The 21,550-nt window shown below is 42.4% G+C and overlaps 1 protein-coding gene across 18 annotated transcripts in view; it reads left to right on the top strand.

Annotated features, from left to right (window-relative positions):
* NRXN1 (neurexin 1) overlaps positions 1-21,550 on the top strand; it is a 1,598,206-nt gene that overhangs the window by 715,168 nt on the left and 861,488 nt on the right. For all 18 annotated transcript variants that reach the window (XM_084829231.1, XM_084829225.1, XM_084829224.1 and 15 more), the window contains 2 exons: positions 164-367; positions 2,865-2,891. In XM_084829231.1, the coding sequence (XP_084685357.1) occupies positions 164-367; positions 2,865-2,891 (231 nt within the window). The remainder of the gene's footprint in view (positions 1-163; positions 368-2,864; positions 2,892-21,550) is intronic.

Raw genomic sequence — 21,550 nt, 5'->3', positions numbered from 1 at the left:
CATGGATGGTGAGCTGCATTCACCTCGGTGAGAATCACAAGTTTCTTAGCCTCAGCTTAACAGACTTCTGATGTTGCCTTTGGCATTCACAGCAGCTCTTCAACCAGCCAACATCCGGGCTTCTTGTAACTCTCTTGCAATTTTCCTGCTTGTCCATTTTCAGAGGCCACTGTTTTAAGCTATGATGGAAGCATGTTTATGAAAATACAACTCCCGGTGGTGATGCACACAGAAGCGGAAGATGTGTCCTTGCGGTTCAGATCTCAGCGAGCTTATGGCATTTTAATGGCCACCACTTCAAGGGAATCGGCTGACACTCTGCGTTTAGAACTGGATGCAGGACGAGTTAAGCTAACAGTCAACCTAGGTAACATTCTTCCCCAACTCCCACCCTAAGATTAACATCTCAAACATCTTTAAAAAAAAAAAAATGGTCTTTGCCTGCGAACATCTATCCAACAGCCTGTTTGCCACTGAAAATAAACTCTCTTATATATATGCGACTTGTGCGCATATATACGTATGTGTAATATATCTATGTTTTAAAAGTCCATCAAATGTATATTTTAATTTTATGTTCTTTTCTCTGTGCACACTCCACCATAACCCACCATAATTAATTTTGAACTGCAGTCTGTTCTAAAAAGAGAAGACCAGCAACTCAGTGGCATTAGTAGGGGGGCTGGTTTTTCATCATTTGTACCACACAAGTTGGTTTTCAGCCACAGGTTTTTCCATGCTGCTATTTTACAGAGATGGATCCTGATCCAGTGGCTGGTTGTGCGCAAAGGCAAACAATGTGCTCATTGCATCTGTATTTCCTTCAACGGTGGGAAAGCTCTGCTGATGTATCTGCATAGAGTGTGCAGATCTACCCCCAATTATAAAGCCAATGCTCTGTGAGTGTTTCATGTGCTCCCATGCGGCATTGGATTTTGTTCTCAGAGAGTCAATTACGATGATACATTGGGAGCTAGCAAGGAATGGAGCTCCACCGAGCAGCCCAATCGCTTGACCAGTGTAAAGTCAGAGCCACATTTTAATTTTATTTTTTTTAACCCAACTGGAGCCCGCGTGAGTTTGTGGATCCAGAATTGCACTGCCCACATGTTGCTCAGGTGAATGGTGGTTTTCCTCAAGGCTGCCTCAAGGTATCATTTTAGCTGGTGAGTTGCAGAGTATATATACAAACACAGAAATTTATATTTGTTTTAAAAATATAACATTAACAAGCCACATTTTTGTTTGTTTTGGTCTTCTCTATATAGCAGTCTGGCATTATATGCAGTTGAATTCATCTCCCCTCACCCCACTGCCTTCTTTCTCTTTCTTTCTTTCTTTTTTTGAACCATGAACTTCATAGTGATATATTTTCGTGAGTATGTCACAAATAACACAACCCTTCAATGCCCAAAGTCTGCGGCCCTCGGCAAACAGCCATGCGAACACAAACCACGTAAGCTCTTCTGCAGAAATAACATCATGCTTTCTTAGGGTTTTTGTAACATTTAGAAATGATCAATCGCTGCTTTATTCATTGAGGAGCATAATGCAGGTTTACCAGAATGACATCCTTTTCTGAGATTATTTTCAAGACCTTTTGTGCAGCATGTTTAAAAACTAGCTCTGAGGTGATTTCACTTTTAAATTGCAAAGGGTAGTAGGGCAGAGTGATATATTCAAAACCCATTTTTGAGGAAAGCTAGGTCATTGAATTTTGGTAATGTTAATTAGATTTTGCAGTAGGGGACTTATACATATCAAACAAGGAAACCTCTTTCGCTTCAAATAGAGCCCTCTAGTGAAAATTTGAACTTATTGCAGCTGAAGCATGATTTCAGTTGACAAAATGGCAGCATGGTAGTGACCAGGAGAGGGCTCTTTTGAGAAAGCTTTCTGCAGAAAGAGGCATGTATGTAGGTGATGTGTTCCCTGGCTGTTTGCAACCACTTTTCTGATGCGGTTGACGACACATGACAAACTCAGCTACATGGAAACAAAATCTAGGTAATATTTTTTAAAAATATATATAAAATATATTTCTCTATATACTTAAATATCCTCAAAGACCTTGTAGAGGAATAAATGAACATGCTGATCATTTGAGCATAATCTGTTAATTTGCCTATACAAAACGTAGCACAAGGAACTCTTTGTTTTACAAATACAATAGGAATGAAACAAATGCATTGCCTTTTCTTTTGAGAAGCCCTAATCACTACAAAGCTTAAACATAAGAAGCAGACAAAAAGCAAACTTGATTCACCATAATCAAATGAAAGAAACATTCCTGGATGAGCTGATGGAATCACTTTCCTGCTTTTTACTGAATGATTTAAATAGAGCTAATAGTATTCCAGAGGTTGAGAGGCCATCTAAAGTATTTTGAATATTACAGTAACTATTTTAAGCATTTGAACTTGTGTCCTCCTTTGAGGTATTAACTGTGGTCCAGAATGTGTGATTTTAGGTTTGGCTTGCACTATTCCCCATTGTGATGGAGCACTTTTTTGGAATTAAAATGGAGAAGATTGATCAGTTCTTTCATATATGGGGGAGAAAGTTGCAGCCAGCTTAAATCCAGCATCTGGGACAGTTCCCACGAACATTTTTCCCCACTTAGATTTGTCACCATGTAGCTTTGTTTGAAATTGGCCATATTTTTTTTTACCCTATACTATCACTTCTATAAAGTCTTATCACCATGTATCTGCGTTCTACGGCAATACGGAAAGAATCTGAACACAGTGGCCATGTTTGCATGTGTCTGTCCCCGGAAGGGTGGAATGTGATTTTATTGGATGTCTGCAGCGATTACTTTGAAGGATAAATTTTTCATTTCTCATCTATTCTTCCCCATCTAGACTGTATCAGGATTAACTGTAATTCCAGTAAGTGCCTATTCAAAATTTTTAAACTTGTTGTTCCTCCATTATGCAATGTTCACAAACTTTAGATTAAAATGTGGTGTTTATCATTTTTGCATAGTTAAATGACTTGCAATTGAAAAGTTGTAGCAAATTATATGGGTGTGAAAAGAAATCATCCCACAATGCTCTGCATGTTCTAGAGTTGCCTTGATTCCCCACCCCACCCCCAATTTCTACACTGAAATTTGAGTTTCCTGCTTAGGCAAAACATTAGAGGGATTTCAAGGGAAGCTTAAATAATTTCAATAAGGCTAGAGAAATTTCTCAGGGAGTTCCAGTCACCCTTGGGGTTCACCTAAAGTGACAATTGAAGTAAATGATAAGGCTCATTCTCAGGGTGAAATTGAGGAATTTTGAAGGAAACCAGATGTGCTTCAGTAAGTCCGATAAAACTTCATGCAGGAGGGAGGGCTGGCTGCACATAGGGGAAAAGTGCACACTTTTCAAAAATACGCACAAAAATGCACACTTTTCCCTTCAAACAAGCTGAAAAACAGGTCAAAATGAAAACGGGAGCAAACCCAAATAAGCTTTGAAGTGATTTTCAGAGACTCTGGTAAGCTCGAGAAGTGCTGATTCTTCCTCTAGGTAAAGGCATATTATAAATGTAATAAAGAATAAATATAAACAACTGTGCCACTAACCTCACTGATTAAAATTTTCCTTTGCCAACTTAGAATTGTCTCAGATTAGCATTTGCCCTCACCAACTAAAATTCCCTTTCCTCATTCAACAGCTAAAGCTTTTTTAAAAGCTATCTTAAATATCAAAAGTCTGTGTATACAATCTTAAATAACTTAGGAAAAAAATCAACAGGCAGGGAAAGCCTACAGGGGGAGTGGGAGGGAGGAATTGTGGTGGAGGAACCATATTTTGCAGTGCCCTGTCAGTTCGTGCCAGCAGGTTGAAAAGTGGGGAGAGGGAGGGGAAACTTTCAGGCTTTTTCTTTTTACTTCTCCTTCTGGTGTGGGTCAATAGTCTCTCCCAGCAACCCCCGCCCCGCCACACACAAAAAGCCTCTTTTTTTGTCCTCTGCAACATCAGCATTCCGCAACATCAGCATTCCGCAACATCAGCATTCCGCAACATCAGCATTCCGCAACATCAGCATTCCGAGGACTCACAGAACAAGCTTTCAAGTAGGGTTTCCCTTTCCAAAGGTGAACTTCTATTTCTGCCCTTATAGCAGGAGATCAGAAACAACCCTATGGCCCTTGTGATGCCCTCCCAGGGACCATAGGATTTTCACCCTAAAGCTTTAATAGATTAATCTATTGATTAAAGCTTTCAGAAATGCTGTTCTGCACTGCCTCTGTTAATTTAATGAGGGGACTGTGTGGGATCCCTGCCCAAGTTTGGCTGATCAAGGTGTGCCACTGATTATCTATGTCACCAAAAAGAGAGTGTCACCAATCTTCAGACCAACAAACCATCAGGCAAACCTCAAACTGTGCTAGAGAAAACTGTTTTATTGACTTGCAGAAGCACTCCAAATTACTTTCATGCCTGACATGTTTTGAATATGTCAGGCATTATAGTCGTGGCTCTCTGTCATAGGCAGTGGTGACAAAAGGAAAAAAAAGCGCAACTCCTTATTCAGGAGACAAGTCAATAAGTGGTCAGACAATAAGTGATCAAACAAAGAGAGCTATCTATGCAAAATGTATTTTAGGTGACATCTGCAGTGTTTCTTTAAAACAAGGAAAAAATTCTCTACCTCCCTTTAAGGTTCACTTCATTGTACTATACCACCCAAAAATGCATACACGTGAACATGTTAGTAGAGCCAAGGGGCCCCACATAAGAACCCCTGTATATAGTGAAGAAATTCAGATACCCCTTTCAAAATTCCATCTGTCTTTCTCAGTACATACCAATATTCTATTAGTCCTGTGACTCCAGTATGCATGTGGACAATGATGGACCCACTGAACTCCATGTACACAGTTTGTGTCATGAGAAGCTTCCCTTCTGTTGTGTCATGAGAAGCTTCACCATGGGAATTCCATAGTGTGTGCATGGATCAGAAAGAAAGAATGGAGCAGCCCCTGCACACATCCGTTCTACAGAGGCATCCGAGCCCTAAAAAGCCTGTCATGGCTTAGAATGTTCTGTCCATATGACATAACTTTCATTTTTGTAATTCTCCCAAACTAAGAGTTTACTCCAAGTTTACTCCCAATACTTTTTGCTAAATGCATGTTGATTAGTAATAAAAAAAAAGGAGGCATTCAATCCAGGATTCTTTTAATGGCCTGCAAGATTATATTTGTGTGATGATGGTTTCTTTTGCACACTTTTCATATAAGTTCTCTTAGACTGAATGATTTTTACTCTATATCTTGCATCATGATTACTGAGTGAACTGGTGATGATTTTTTAACCTTTCTGATATCATTTGGATTAAGATGCTATGTTCTGAAAGAGGAGTGTGGACTGTGATTTTATTTTGAGTCTGTGGATCTCCCAAACTTTCGATAGTAAGTACAATAGATTCTAGTTTTACATTTTGGGGGCTGGGGGTAGGGGAGGATGTTAAATATTACAGATCTTAATGGACAAAAATAGTTGCCAAGCACCAGCATTAAACCAAATGACAGAAAACATGGCTGAGTCAATGCCAAGCACTTCTAATTCCCATCAATTTCTGCTGGAGAGCTTTAAGTGTATGCTTCATTGTCCCATTAAAAATAAAGGGACTTGAAAGTGGTTAACTTTGGCTTGCCTGGACTTTTCATAGCAGACTGCTACTCAATTTCAATTCATTCCAATGACCCTGACTGAGGTGGTGGTGTGTGGGTGAGTAGGTGGGTGAGTAGGTGGGTGGGTGGGGGGATTTGTTACTGCTAAAGACAGTTTTCAAAGCACTCCGGGTTTTTGCTTTTGGAACACTTGAAATGTGAGCCTACTTCACAAATCCACAAAGAAAACAAAGGAAAAATGTTTGTAAGGCTGGCTTCCAGCTGGCTTCTTGTAGTGGGCAAACTGTGAATTGTAAGACTTTCTGTATGTGTGACACTGCAACATTGAAACTAAAAGGGGTGGGATGGAGTAGCTAAATGGAGCAGATGGTGATGATGATTCCAAATATTTTTGACAGGAGTTCTCAATCCCAAGTGTTCTTGTACTTTAAATTTAAATACACCACATAAATTGTATTTTGAACAAGAATATTTAGCATTTTACAAAGAATAAACATGAACAGTGGTACTTTAAATAATACTGCATGGAAAAGCTGGAAAATCAGTTTCAATCAAAATGGCTCCCAATCTCAAAAGCTGTGTCTAGGTCATGGCTGTTCAGGAAGAGAGGGGGTGCATGTTTTCATTTTAGCAGGCATCAAAAACTAGGGATGGATGAATCTGTCAATTTTGGTAGCTCTCAGTTTCTCAGTTTTACAATCTTATGTTCTATCCATCCTGAGCTTTCAGAATTTCTCCAGACTTAAGTTTGGTTTGTTCTTGAAAATTCATAACCGTTTTTGTGCACATTTCTCCTAGCCCATGCATTCTGTATGCATGTTTGCCTAATATACACATTTTTTGCAAGCAATTTTCCTAATATAATGGTTTTAAAATGTTATTGTATTGAATGTATGTATTTTTGTATAAATGTTTTGATTAGAAAACTCCATTGCAAAATTCAGAGAAGTGCAGATTTCAAGGGATAACTGAGTTTCGCTCCACATAGTGGTTTGAAAGTGCAAAATTAGGTAAACCTGCATTGAAATGTTAACTGAACAAATCTTCCCTCATCCCTATTAAAAACTGCTCATTGTCAAATAGCATCAAATACTAAATGCCATTGCATTTTACCTTAAAATGTATCAGATAGCGTTCCATTTGAACTGCCCAATATCAAATACTGGTATCAAATGTTACTCTAAGTCAAATATAGATATCCAGTCTGTAGTGAATATTTGCAAATATTTTAAGGATTCTAAGAAGATTGGCAACATATTTGAGATCAGAATTCACAGAGTAGAATTTTGGGGAGGAATTTGTTTTAGCTGCACTATCGATTTCCTCCCATGGAAATAGAATTGCACACTCCTCCCACCTCCCAGGAGGACCTGTAGTGGCCACTGTCACTGTGCTCCCTCCCTCTGCTGCTGTCTCTGCTGCCACCATTGCTGCCATCTCTCCCACCCCTCCCCCACTCCCATTGCCTCCACACACACAGGAAAGGGGCAGCGGCAATGGCAGCCAGCAGCAGCATGCGTGCTTTCCCACCTTGGGAGGTGGGAGAGTTTGCAGCAGTGCTGGCTTCATTTAAGTATTTTTCTCAAGTGAGTACGGTAACACTTAGTGATCTATAGCTTCAGTGACCAGATAACACTCAAGCATTTCTGAGGGGGCGAACAAGCATGTTGCAAATGAATACCGCCAGAGTTGTTTTGGCCATGTCAGCTCTACAGGAAGAGATGGGGGAGTTAGCCACCAATGTTCTAGCAGACATTTTTCAGTCATTTCTGCATTGCATGTCAGAATTTTGTTGTGGATACAGTCAAGACGTTTTCAAGCATTCCCAGCACTGATCCTTCCAGTAGCTCCCTCTTCCTGTAGGCTGCTTGCTCTGGAGGAATGACATCACTTATGGAAGAGAGATAGGCTGAATTCAAGTAGACTAGGGACACCTAGGAGGCATTTGGAGGAAGGAAGTCAGAAAGTTAGACCACCTGCAACATGGCGGAGCAGAAGAAATGGAATGAAAGGAAGTAACAGCAAGAATGGAGCAAAGAGGTTCTAGAATGAGCAGAGGCGTTAGCAACACATCAGCCTGGTCATGGAAATACTTCAAAGCAGGTAATATATGAGCCTATGGGATAAAATATATTACAAATATTTCTCAGGCACTGGGGTTACCAACTTGAAGTCCCTTCGCTGTCCCCATTCTTAATGCATTGTGTGTAAAATTCTGTGGAAATACTTAACCAACTGCAGAGGAAACTGTTATAGTGGAAGAATAACAGAGCCTCCAAAACATTTGGGGCACAGCCCATTGTAAACATTTCTGTGCAAGCTTTGCAAGCATATTCTGCGAGAACACAACTATTGTCTTGCACAGTTCCCACATGCCAATGGAATTCACTCAAAAGATGTTCATGATTGCATTTTGACCACTTTCTCCAACAATCAGTTTTCGAGGTGTATGATGAATCTTCTCTGTGTTAACGTTAAACAGCTGTTTTTCATACATCAACATTCATGATAAGCTGTTCCAACGTTGGGCAATGTAAGACCAGTGAGCCACACACAGCTTACCGAAACCTTCCCTGTAGGCCTAGATGGCCAAGCATTGCTCATCCGCAGGACAGTTATTCCAGAGAATAAAAGGGGAGAGCTTGGTAGGCCTGTGCCCTGGGTTATTCCATAGCACTACACATTCCATCCTTGCAGTTTTACACTGTGGGGTTGGTGTATTGATAATTAGACTTCCAACAGATTTAAGGACAAACTGGAATGCCATGTTGGTGAATACAGATGATGGAGAATACGTATATCAAAGGAAGAAACAGGAGAATTTTATCATTATCATCATCATTATCATCATCATCCTGTTCCTTCCTTAGCGGTATTTATTCTCCAGCATCTGTAATTGCCAACATTATATTCCAATTTGTCCTTAAGCTACTGTTATTGCTATTATTCTTAATTCAAGTCTTAAATACCCTGGAGTATTCTCCTTTCTTTTAATGCATGTGCTTTAGAATTAAGGCATAGTTCAATACCAAGAATCGTCCCACCCACCCCCGCTCTGGTTTTGTGCATGTATTGCACAGATGGAACTCAGCATCTACCCTTCTCTCCATCCATGTTCTCCACCTTGTCCCATTTTTGTGTGTCCTTTCTATACCCTCATCACTTCCTTCCTTGTAGGCCTCAGTGCAGTGGTCAGTTGCCTTGTGAGTTCATTCCGTTCACTTATAGCTACTTTTATTTAATGGGACTTGAAATGGAGCAATGTCTGATGGATTCTATTTGAGTTCTTGTCTCCTTTCAGTAATCTCCCCCTCTCTCACACACACAATGGGCTGAATCTGGACTTAGTCATGTTTAACGTATATTCTTATGTTAGTTTTGACTCTCCATTAGGGCCTACTCTAAGCATGACTAAGTCTGGATCTAATCCACTGACTAATATTTTTCCTATTGTACCACTTCCTCTTGCTCACCTCTCTTCCATTATTGTCATGTCTCAATAAGCCTCTGTTAGGAGTCAAAGTCATTTTGCATCCACTTTGCTACTTTCTTTTGATTAATGTTTCAATTATAGGATATGTTTTTAATTGGCATTTTTGGCTGACAGGAAGAGGTGTTACAGATTTACCTTTTCATTGCTTATTCTTCTCTTTTTGTGTGCTTGATGTGTATGCCTGTATCAAGTTGCTTCTAGCAGTGGTATGTATTCACATTATCCCAGTGGTGTGTGGGAGCTATGGTGCCACTGCTAAACTGCACCAGTGGAATAACATGGGAAGCACTGGGCCATGTTAGAGGTGCCCATACCAGCACTCCTCCCCATACCAGCGGGAACGTGAGTGTGCAGAAAAGCTGCATTGTGAGCTCTTCCCATGTGGCTCAGGGCTTCTCCCATTAGCTCAGTAGCACATGAAGGTGCAGCTCTGCAGTGGCCCTCCTGCCATGGGTGTAACATGAGTGCCTGGATGCTCTTAGTTAACTATTAATGATGCACAGTAAGACTCTTGAGGCAACGTCTTTGATGTATATCACTGTCATGAAGCTGAGAGTCTTCTTTATGACAATCCAACTTTTCAAGTTCTGCGTTATTTTAAAGTGATAAATGGCAGGCACATAAATGTCAAACTCTGATCTTTCACTTTTTGCTTAGATTAGAACAGGATCGTATCTGCATGCGAAATGCAGCCATGTCAGTCTGAAAATGTCATTGCTAAAAGGTCATCATGAGGAACCCTAAATCATTTCCCCTTTTCCTAGATTTAACGAAACCAGATGATTTACTATAGAGATTGATTATACGGTATAATATGTTCCTCTGTGAACACAATGGCTGCTTTCTGCTCAGGGGTAAAAGAAGAGAAATGAGGATTGCCAGGTTGCAAGCAAGAGATTCTGTCTCCACCTTTCTGTCATTGTTCTTATCAATATGTTTAGCGCACCTTCCAAGTAGTTCATGGCAATATGCATGGGGTTATCCCATTTTATCATCACAAATCCTGTGGAGTAGGTGCGACCAGGCATCTGCCCCTGAGTTCGGAGGCGGCCATCTATCCCTATAGGATTGCTCCCTTAAAATATTAAAAGTGATAAAAACCATAAAAACGACAATAAAAGCCAACAATAACACCAGCAATAACTATAACGGCATGATGATGATCACACAAAAATGTGTGCACATGTTCATGCTTAATTGGTGACTTGTGCCTCAATAGATGAGAGAGATTTCACTTTTTGGAAGTGGAATTGGATGCTAATACATCTTGTTAACAGGGTTTCTTTTCCAACAGGGGGGAAAAACAATTGACACAGGGTGCATTGAGAAGAAACAGAAGCTCTCAAATAAACATGAAACTCCTGGGTCTACTGAAGTCATTAAAAGGTCCAGAGCAGATGAAAGATACCCCAACAATTGCCTTGCCACCCAATTTCACAGCCTATTTAAATCTAAAGAGGGAATATCCCAGTTTCCACCTGGTGACATCATTTGTGCTGTGCATTTTTAAAATGTCCTTAATGGTTAGTCTCTCCAAAAATAAAAGGAGAAAGGTTTAAAACTAATCAAATGATGGAAGGAAGACCAAAAATAGTATTTTGAATTTCCACCCACCATGTAAACTAATGGGGAGATGTTAACTATGCTAGCTCCAGGCTGGTGTAGTTACTGGTCCCGATCCTGGGCCTCTCAGGCATGTGATGGGGCTTTGGATCTGGAAGAGTTTTGGTGGATCATAATCATATTAAGATTATGATCCATCAAAACACAGCCCTGGACTGGATTGCCCACGATCCACCGAAACACAGCCCTGGACAACCCTCTCTTGGCTGCTATTTCCAGCAGAAATACCACTGCTGGCTCTCCTATGCCCAAGGGGCATTCTGAAAGTGCACCATAGGGCTGCTAGGTTGTAGAGGCCACTGCATCAACAGAGCTGTTCTCCACCAATCCAATCTGGATTGGAGGGGCTCTTTTGCCCTTTCCAATCAACCCTCAGCTGGCGTTTGACAGTGATGAAGATTGCACTATTAAGCCTGGGTCTACTTGTACAGTAAAATGATGTGATAGAATGGACTGCAGCACTTCAAACTAGTGGTGGGACACACCACTTTTTTTCCACACAGAAATGCCCTGAAAATAGAAAAACAGCATGAAAAGAGATAGAGATTATAGCTCACCCTTTGCCTGCTGTGCTGATTTCCTTTTTCCAGCAAGACAGTCATGTAAAGGATGTTTTCAGAATGAGAACCCTCTATGTGTAGTCTGAAGTAGTTCAATCCTTTAGACCACAACAGCACTCCACCCCCCTCATTATGCTGTATGTGTAGAGATCAGGCCTAAGTTTTCTTTACTGGCGTGAGAACCGTCATTCTTAAAGGTGTGCATTTGAAGTTGCCATTTGCCTTCATTTCTTTATTTATTTTTAAAATCATGTTCTCCTTCCAGATGCATATCCCTGTTTTATACAAAATGGTGGAAGTGGTGTTTCAGGGCATCTCTACACCAGCCTAAAATCCTGCATTTAATAAAACGGGGCTTTCTGCTTCCATTTTAAATGAAGGATCACAATGACTCCCTTTTTTACATGCTCCCTTTTCCCCTCCCCTTTCCCTCTCCTTCTCCCCATATCTGAGTCTTCCATTATTGAAACTGAAGCAGAACACAAGGGGGTAATTTGATAGCTCATTATCTGTGAGCTACTTAAAAACAGAACAAAGGGCATTTAGTGCAGAAGATGCCCTGGAGGGCCATGGCATCATGTAAAGAGCCCACAAACTTCCGTGAGGGAGCAATCTCAATTGCAGGATAAAAGCTCCATGTGAAGAAAGCCTCAGAGTATGAAAACATTAATGTTTGCACATGCACATAAAGCCTACAAACATTTCTGCTGGAACAGACAAGGGTCCAGCACACTGTTTCCGCAGAGGTCAATTAGATGACTGCAAGCTTACAACTGGTCTTTGGAAGAAATGGCCATTCCCTGTGCTGTGTCCCTAGCACCTGGTACTCAGATATAGTATTTCTGAACATGGGGGTTCCAATTAGGTATTACAGCCAATAGCCAGTACATTTTCATAATCATTGTATATGCAACATTCAGATATGTATAATGTTTTGATGGAAACCCAAGTGTGATTAAAATGCTTCTTAGCTACTTCAAATTGTTTAGTATAAATGATCTGCAGACAATACCACCCTAATGGCAAAAAGCGAAGAGGATCTCAAGAGCCTCTTGTTTAGGGTGAAAGTGGAGAGAGCAAACACTGGTTTGAAACTCAACATTAAAAAAAACTCAGATCATGGCATCTGGCCCCATCACTTCCTGGCATATAGAAGGGGAAGAAATGGAAGCAGTGACAGATTTTATTTTCTTGGGCTCCAAGATCACCACAGACGGTGACTGTAGCCATGAAATTAAAAGACGCTTGCTCCTTGGGAGGAAAGCTATGGCAAACCTAGACAGCATAGTAAGAAGCAGAGACATCACCTTGCCAACAAATTATATATATAATTTCGTATAATCAAAGCTATGGTTTTCCCAGTGGTAACGTATGGCTGTGAGAGCTGGACTATAAGGAAGGCTGAGCGCCGAAGAATTGATACTTTCGAACTGTGGTGCTGGAGAAGACTCCTATGAGTCCCCTGGACTGCAAGGAGGTCAAATCAGTCCATCCTAAAGGAAATCAACCCTGAGTGCTCATTGGAAGGACAGATACTGAAGCTGAAGCTCCAATATTTTGGCCACCTAATGTGAAGAGAAAACTCTCTGGAAAAGAAAGACCCTGATGCTGGGAAAGATTGAAGGCAAAAGGAGAAAAGGACAGCAAAGGATGAGATGGTTAGATAGCATCACCGATGCAATGAATATGGACTTGAGCACACTTCGGGAGAGAGTAGAGAACAGGAAGGCCTGGCATGCTATGGTCATGGGGTCATGAAGAGTCGGACACGACTGAACGACAACAACAAAGTATTATGAAGAGAGACAGCAGGAGAACTACATTTTCCTCCCCCAAATTATGGTGAACTCACCCTAGGATTCAGTATGATTCATCAACTCAGCCATTGATGGAAAGATAGCAGGAAGAAGCAAAGAGGATCCAGTTTGGCTTCCTGTGTCTCTGCTTATCAGCAACTAGGGATGGCACCATAGTGGGCACTGAGAGGTTAATGGCGCAGGTGCTTCCTGCACCCTACAGCCTTGCTACATGGCTATGTACAGACCCAGCTGCTGCCAGTTTGAATCACAGCAGATACTTCAGCCCCTAAACCACAACTAGGCAGACTTCAGGTTTGTTTTTTGCTAGAACTCTGAGGTCCACTAATCAGAGCCAGGTGCAAAATAGTTGCGGGAGTGAGGCACAATGGAGTAAATAACCTATTGTGCCCCATGAGGCATACACTGTATATACAAATACAGATATACATGTGAGTTGCTACAGACGAGGGAATCTAATGCAAAATGATCAAAGTGGCCAGTTGTTGTTGTTGTTGTTGTTCAGTCGTTCAGTCGTGTCCGACTCTTCGTGACCCCATGGACCATAGCACGCCAGGCCTTCCTGTCCTGCGCTCTCTCCCGGAGCGTGCTCAAGTTCATATTCATTGCATCCGTGATGCTATCTAGCCATCTCATCCTCTGCCGTCCCCTTCTCCTTTGGCCTTCAGTCTTTCCCAGCATCAGGGTCTTTTCCAGGGAGTTTTCTCTTCGCATTAGGTGGCCAAAATATTGGAGCTTCAGCTTCATTATCTGTCCTTCCAATGAGCACTCAGGGTTGATTTCCTTTAGGATGGACTGATTTGACCTCCTTGCAGTCCAGGGGACTTGTAAGAGTCTTCTCCAGCACCACAGTTCGAAAGCATCAATTCTTCGGCGCTCAGCCTTCCTAATAGTCCAGCTCTCACAGCCATACATTACTACTGGGAAAACCATAGCTTTGATTAGACGGACCTTTGTCGGCAAGGTGATGTCTCTGCTTCTTACTATGCTGTCTAGGTTGGCCATAGCTTTCCTCCCAAGGAGCAAGCGTCTTTTAATTTCATGGCTACAGTCACCGTCTGCGGTGATCTTGGAGCCCAAGAAAGTAAAATCTGTCACTGCTTCCATTTCTTCCCCTTCTATATGCCAGGAAGTGATGGGGCCAGATGCCATGATCTTCGTTTTTTTAATGTTGAGTTTCAAACCAGCTTTTGCACTCTCCTCTTTCACCCTCAACAAGAGGCTCTTTAGATCCTCTTCGCTTTCTGCCATTAGGGTGGTATCGTCTGCATATCGGAGGTTGTTGATAATTCTCCCAGCAATCTTAATTCCGACCTCTGATTCATCCAACCTGGCATTTCTCATGATGTACTCTGCATATAAGTCAAATAAGCAGGGTGACAATATGCAGCCTTGTCGTACTCCTTTCCCAATTTTGAACCAATCGGTTGTTCCATGTCTGGTTCTTACTGTTGCTTCTTGACCCTCGTACAGGTTTCTCAGGAGACAGGTAAGGTGGTCTGGTACTCCCATCACTTTAAGAATTTGCCACAGTTTGTTGTGATCCACACAATCAAAGGCTTTAGCGTAGTCAATGAAGCAGAAATAAACGTTTTTCTGGAATTCTCTTGCTTTCTCCATGATGCAGCGAATGTTGGCGATTTGATCTCTAGTTCCTTTGCCTCTTCTAAACCCAGCTTGTACTTCCGGTAGTTCTCGGTTCGCATACTGCTCGGTTCGCATACTAGCTTGTAGGATTTTGAGCATCACCTTGCTGGCATGTGAAATGAGCGCAATTGTGCGGTAGTTTGAACACTCTTTGGCGTTGCCCTTCTTTGGAATTGGAATGTAAACTGACCTTTTCCAGTCTTGTGGCCACTGTTGAGTGTTCCAGATTTGTTGGCATATTGAATGCAGCACTTTAACAGCATCATCTTTTAGGATTTTAAATAGCTCGGCTGGTATACTGTCATCTCCGCTAGCTTTGTTGTTACTAATGCTTCCTAAGGCCCACTTGACTTCACTCTCTAGGATGTCCGGCTCAAGTTCAGTGACCGCACTATCATGGCTATCAGGGACATTCAGATCTTTCCTGTATAGTTCTTCTGTGTATTCTTGCCACCTCTTCTTAATCTCATCTGCTTCTGTTAGGTCCCTGCCTTCTTTGTCCTTTATCATGCCCGTCATTGCACAAAACGTTCCCTTGAGATCTCCAATTTTCTTGAAGAGATCTCTAGTCTTTCCCATTCTGTTGTTTTCCTCGATTTCTTTGCATTGTTCATTTAAGAAGGCCTTCTTGTCTCTCCTTGCTATTCTCTGGAACTCTGCATTCAGTTGGCTATATCTTCCCCTTTCTCCCTTGCTTTTCGCTTCCCTTCTTTCGTGAGCTACTTGTAAAGCCTCATCAGACAGCCACTTGGCTTTCTTGCATTTCTTTTTCTTTGGGATGGATTGAGTTGCTGCCTCCTGAACAATGTTACGGACCTCCGTCCATAGTTCCTCAGGCACTCTGTCTATCAGGTCTAATCCCTGAAATCTATTCCTCACCTCCACTGTATATTCATCAGGGATATGATTTAGGTCTTACCTGAACGGTTTAGTGGTTTTCCCGACGTTCTTCAATTTAAGCCGAAATTTTGCAAGAAGCAGCTCATGATCTGAGCCACAGTCAGCTCCAGGTCTTGTTTTTACTGACGGTATGGAGCTTCTCCATCTTTGGCTGCAAAGGACATAATCAATCTGATTTCGATATTGACCATCTGGTGACGTCCATGTGTAGAGTCGCCTCTTGTGCTGTTGGAAAAGAGTGTTTGCTATGATCAGCATGTTCTCTTGGCAAAACTCTATTAGCTTTTGTCCTGCTTCATTTTGTACACCAAGGCCATGCCTGCCTGTTATCCCGGTGATTTCTTGACTTCCTACTTTAGCATTCCAATCCCCTATGATGAAGAGGACATCTTTTTTGGGTGTTAGTTCTAGAAGGTGTTGTAGGTCTTCATAGAACCGATCAACCTCAGCTTCTTCGGCCTCAGTGGTTGGGGCATAGACTTGAATTACTGTGATGTTGAATGGTTTGCCTTGGATTCGTACTGAGATCATTCTATCATTTTTAAGATTGTACCCCAGTACTGCTTTTCCCACCCTTTTGTTGACTATGAGTGCTACTCCATTTCTTCTAAGGGATTCTTGCCCACAATAGTAGATATGATGGTCACCTGAATTAAATTCGCCCATGCCTGTCCATTGTAGTTCGCTGATTCCCAAGATGTCGATGTTCAATCTTGCCATCTCATGTTTGACCACCTCCAGCTTACCTTGATTCATTGATCTGACATTCCAGGTTCCTAAACAATATTGTTCTTTACAGCATCGGATTTTCTTTTCACCACCAGACACATCCACAGCTGAGTGTCCTTTCGGCTTTGGCCCAGCCGCTTCACTCTTTCTGGCGCTACTTGGAAATACCCTCTGCTCTTCCCCAGTAGCATAGAATCATAGAATCATAGAATAGTAGGGTTGGAAGGGGCCTACAAGGCCATCGAGTCCAACCCCCTGCTCAATGCAGGAATCCAAGTCAGAGCATCCCTGACAAATGGCTGTCCAGCCTCGTCTTGAAGGCCTCCAGTGTGGGAGAGCCCACCACCTCCCCAGGTAATTGTTTCCATTGCCGTATTGCTCTGACACTCAGGAAGTTTTTCCTGATGTTCAGTCGGAATCTGGCTTCCTGTAACTTGAGCCCATTATTCCGTGTCCTGCACTCTGGGATGATCAAGAAGAGATCCTGGCCTTCTTCTCTGTGACAACCTTTCAAGTACTTGAAGAGCGCTATCATATCTCCCCTCAGTCTTCTCTTCTCAAGGCTAAACATGCCCAGTTCTTTCAGTCTCTCTTCATAGGGCTTTGTTTCCAGTCCCCTGATCATCTTTGTTGCCCTCCTTTGAACCCTCTCCAGCTTGTCTGCATCCTTCTTAAAGTGTGGTGCCCAGAACTGGACACAGTACTCCAGATGAGGCCTAACCAGTGCTGAGTAGAGGGGAACTAGTACTTCCCGGGATTTGGAAGCGATGCTTCTATGAATGCAGCCCAAAATAGCATTTGCCTTTTTTGCAGCCACATCACATTGTTGGCTCATATTCAGCTTGTGATCGACGACAATTCCAAGATCCTTCTCGCTCGTAGTGTGGTTGAGCCACGTATCCCCCATCTTGTAACTGTGCATTTGGTTTCTTTTTCCTAGGTGCAGAACTTGGCATTTGTCCCTATTAAATGCCATTCTGTTGTTTTCTGCCCAGCACTCCAGTCTATCCAGATCACTTTGAATTTTGTTTCTGTCTTCCAAAGTATTAGCTATCCCTCCCAATTTTGTGTCATCTGCAAATTTGATCAGCATTCCCTGCACCTCCTCCTCCAAGTCATTAATAAAAATATTGAAGAGCACTGGGCCCAGGACTGAGCCCTGCGGTACCCCACTCGTTACCTCTCCCCAGCTTGAGAAGGTCCCATTGATAAGCACTCTTTGAGTCCGATTCTGTAGCCAACTGTGGATCCACATGATCGTTGTTTCATCTAGCCCACTTCGAGCTAGTTTGCTCATCAGGATATCATGGGGCACTTTGTCGAAAGCTTTGCTGAAGTCGAGGTATATGATGTCTACAGCATTCCCACGGTCTACAAGGGAGGTGACTTGATCAAAAAATGAGATCAGATTTGTCTGGCAGGACTTGTTTTTGACAAATCCATGTTGGCTTCGAGTAATCACTGCATTGTTGTCAAGGTGCTTCCAGATGGATTGCTTTATGATCTGCTCCAGAATTTTCCCAGGGATTGATGTCAGACTGACTGGTCTGTAGTTCCCAGGTTCCTCCTTTTTACCCTTTTTGAAGATAGGGACAACGTTAGCCCTCCTCCAGTCATCTGGCACTTCCCCGGTCCTCCATGATTTCTCAAAGAGAATAGACAGCGGTTCTGAGAGCTCTTCTGCCAGTTCCTTTATGACTCTAGGATGCAGTTCATCTGGCCCTGGAGATTTGAACTCATTCAAAGTAATGAGGTGTTCCTTGACCATATGCCTGTCGATCTCAAGCTGCAATCCTGCCCCTTCAGCCTGTACTTCGCCTTTGCCAGGGGGGTCATAGACCCTCTTTTGGGAGAAGACTGAGCCAAAGTAGGAATTGAGCACCTCTGCCTTTTCTTTGTCATCTGTTATCATTTTGCCATCCTTATTTAATAGCTGAACAACCATTTCTTTCCTCTGCCTTTTACTATGCACGTAGCTGAAGAAAGCCTTTTTGTTGTTTTTAGCATCCCTCGCTAACCTCACCTCGTTCTCCGCTTTAGCCTTCCTGACGCCATCCCTGCAATTCTGTGCTACCTGCCTGTACTCTTCCTTTGTTACTTGGCCTTCTTTCCACTTCCTATATGTGTCCTTTTTTGTTTTCAGGTCATCCCTAAGCTTTTTGTGAAGCCACATTGGCTTCTTCTGTTGTCTTCCACCTTTTCTTCTTGTTGGAATTGTTTGTGATTGTGCCTTGAGAATTTCCTTTTTTAAAAGTTCCCACCCATCTTGGACTCCTTTTCTCGCTAGCATTGCTTGCCATGGGACCTTACTGATCATTGTTCTGAGTTTATTAAAATCAGCTTTCCTAAAATCCAGGGTACGCGTTTGAGTACACTCGGCTTTTGCTTCCCTTAGAACCAAGAACTCAAGTACAACATGGTCGCTTTCCCCCAGAGTTCCTGTAACTGCTACTTTATCCACTAAGTCATCTCTGTTGGTTAGGATCAAGTCAAGGATAGCCGATCCTCTAGTTCCTTCCTCTACTTTCTGTAGGAGGAAGTTATCCGCCACACAAGTCAGGAATTTCCTGGAGGGGCCATGTTTTGCAGAATTTGTCTCCCAACAAATATCGGGGAAATTGAAGTCCCCCATTACTACTACATCATGCTTCCTTAAAACATTGGCTATTTGCTTTTCAAAAGTTTCATCCTTGTCTTCTCCTTGATTGGGTGGCCGGTAGTAGACTCCGACCACCAGGTTCCTTTTATTCTTTGCTCCATTTATTTCAACCCAGATGCTCTCGATGGGGCTACCAAGCTCCTCCTCCTGTATTTCTGTGCAGAGATATGTATTTTTCACATACAGTGCAACCCCGCCTCCCTTTCTGTTCCTCCTGTTCTTTTTGAACAAGTTATATCCTTCAACTGCTGTATTCCAGTCATGAGAGTCATCCCACCAAGTCTCAGTTATACCTTCCGACCTGAGGGGCTCATCTTCCGGCGTCATATCTTTTAGCCTTGTGATACGTTCCATGGGGTTTTCTTGGCAAGAATACTGGAGTGGGTTGCCATTTCCTTCTCCAGTGGACCACATTTTGTCAGAACTCTCTGCCATGACCTGTCCGTCTTGGGTGGCCCTGCACGGCATAGCTTATGGCTTCACTGAGTTACGCAAGCCCCTTCGCCACAACAAGGCAGTGATCCATGAAGGGGAAAGTGGCCAGTAGAGCTTCACAAAAACCTGGTCAAAGACAACCGTTTAAAACTCACATTTTCCTGGTGAGGAACACTGAGGCTAATAGATAAGCGATTAGCACAGCCTTCCCTGTCCTGGTGCCCTCCAGATGTTGTGGGCTTCAACTCTCAGCCCCTGCCAGAATAGCCAGTGGTCAGGAGTCCTGGGAATTGTAGTCTAAAACATCTGGAGGGCAAAAGATTGTGGAAAGCTGGATTAGCACAAGGCCAGCCGTGGAAGAGATGTGTTCTTTTGACTTGCTGTTGTTAAACTATTGGGAATCAGAAAACCTTGCTGATCTACTGCAAATCATCCAGAGATCTCCTAGTAGATCCCAATCTGTCTGCCACCCACCCTGCCCTAAACCACCTCCCTTATTTTTGTTTGTTTGTTTGTTTATTGCATTTATATCCTACCTTTTTTCCTCTTGCAAGGAACCCAAGGCAGCTTACATTATCCTCTTCCTCTCTATTTTATCCTCACAACAACAACCCTGTGAGGTAGGTTGGGCTGAGAGTCTGAAACTGGCCCAAAGTCACCCAGCGAGCTTCCATGGTTCCAACTGAAAGCTGTTGAGCACCCTTGGTAGGCCTCCTACCAGGGACAAATATCCTGAACAAACAGTGTATAGCCATGACCTGTTCAATCTTGCTAGAATTTAGGTAGGGACGCTGGAGAAATTCGAGTTGGATTAAAATGAGCTCAGATTTCTAAGAATCTGACCTGCGGAATCTGCTGCGGAGTGACCCCCTCAGGCCCTGTGGAGTCTGTGGACTTTCGGATGATTTTTTTACTTTCCCGAAATTTACGCATATAAATCTGTAGAAAAATATGTAACTTTCTGCTGAGGAAACATAGAATGGAATAGGGGACAATACACTAAATGTTACACGCTGGGGGAAATTATGTAAATACTTATGTAAATACTTATGTAAATATTTATGTGATTATTTCTGTATTTTTCCGCATGACAAAAAAATAAATAAATTCACATCTGTCTGTGGTCAGATGACAGAACAAAAGGCACCTGACAATCCTCAAAATGCAGACGGGGCAGATTTTACACAGTCTGTACATCCCTAAATTTAGGAGAATACTATCCAGATGTTAGAAGCCCTGCTTTTGGCTGCTTTTTCTTCCTTTATTTGTACTTATTTCTATGCTTCCTTCCTCTTCTGCTTTAGTTTCAAGATCCTTTATTTACTCTGTTTCCTTTATCTGCACTTTTCTGTGCATACACCATCTCTCCCCTGCCTGCTTCATTTTCTTTGATGTTCTGCAGATGTTGCACACTACAGTTAAGCCACCTGCTCCTGCAGCATTTTGTTGGCAAGAGGTTCCGCATTCCCCGGGCCATCCAATGAGTCCCCCCCCCCTTATTATCTTATTGGCAAATGGTAGGGGGAACTAAGTGGATGGAAGATCAAACACTGATGTTCAGAGGCAACACATTTCTCAGCTTGCATCTCTGAGAAAGGCAGAAATTTAATAAAGAACATTCATCTCCTTGATATCTCAAGCTTTCGGTAATGTACCGGGCACATAAGAGACTGCCATCTATTCTCCTGTGGATACTGCAAAATCTCGTTTGATGATCAAATGGACTAATACATTATCCCTGTGTTATCCTTATAGGATTTACTGAATGGATTGAGCAGAATAAAAGTCATCTGCTCTGTTTTTCCATGCCGAGTAAATAAAAAGCTTTGAAATGCGGCAAATCGGGTTAGATGCTTGGTTGGTGGAAATGGGTGTCTTTAGGCCTTCGGTATATTCAGAAGCTGTGTTTCTGATCTTATTATTTTGTCTGCTGAAAGCATACAAGAGCACATTGTTAAAAGTAGCTTGGGATGTTGGAATGGTGCAGGCAGCAAATTCAGCCTTTCGCCACTGCTGTTCTGAGTCCGGTTTCGGAGCTGGAGAATAGGAGGAAAG

Source organism: Heloderma suspectum, chromosome 1 (assembly GCF_057233095.1).
Source record: "Heloderma suspectum isolate Gila_16-S chromosome 1, 16-S_ref, whole genome shotgun sequence".
Taxonomy (NCBI): Eukaryota; Metazoa; Chordata; class Lepidosauria; order Squamata; family Helodermatidae; genus Heloderma; species Heloderma suspectum.
Note: the sequence above shows the minus strand (reverse complement) of the source record. Positions and strands in the feature narration are given on the sequence as shown.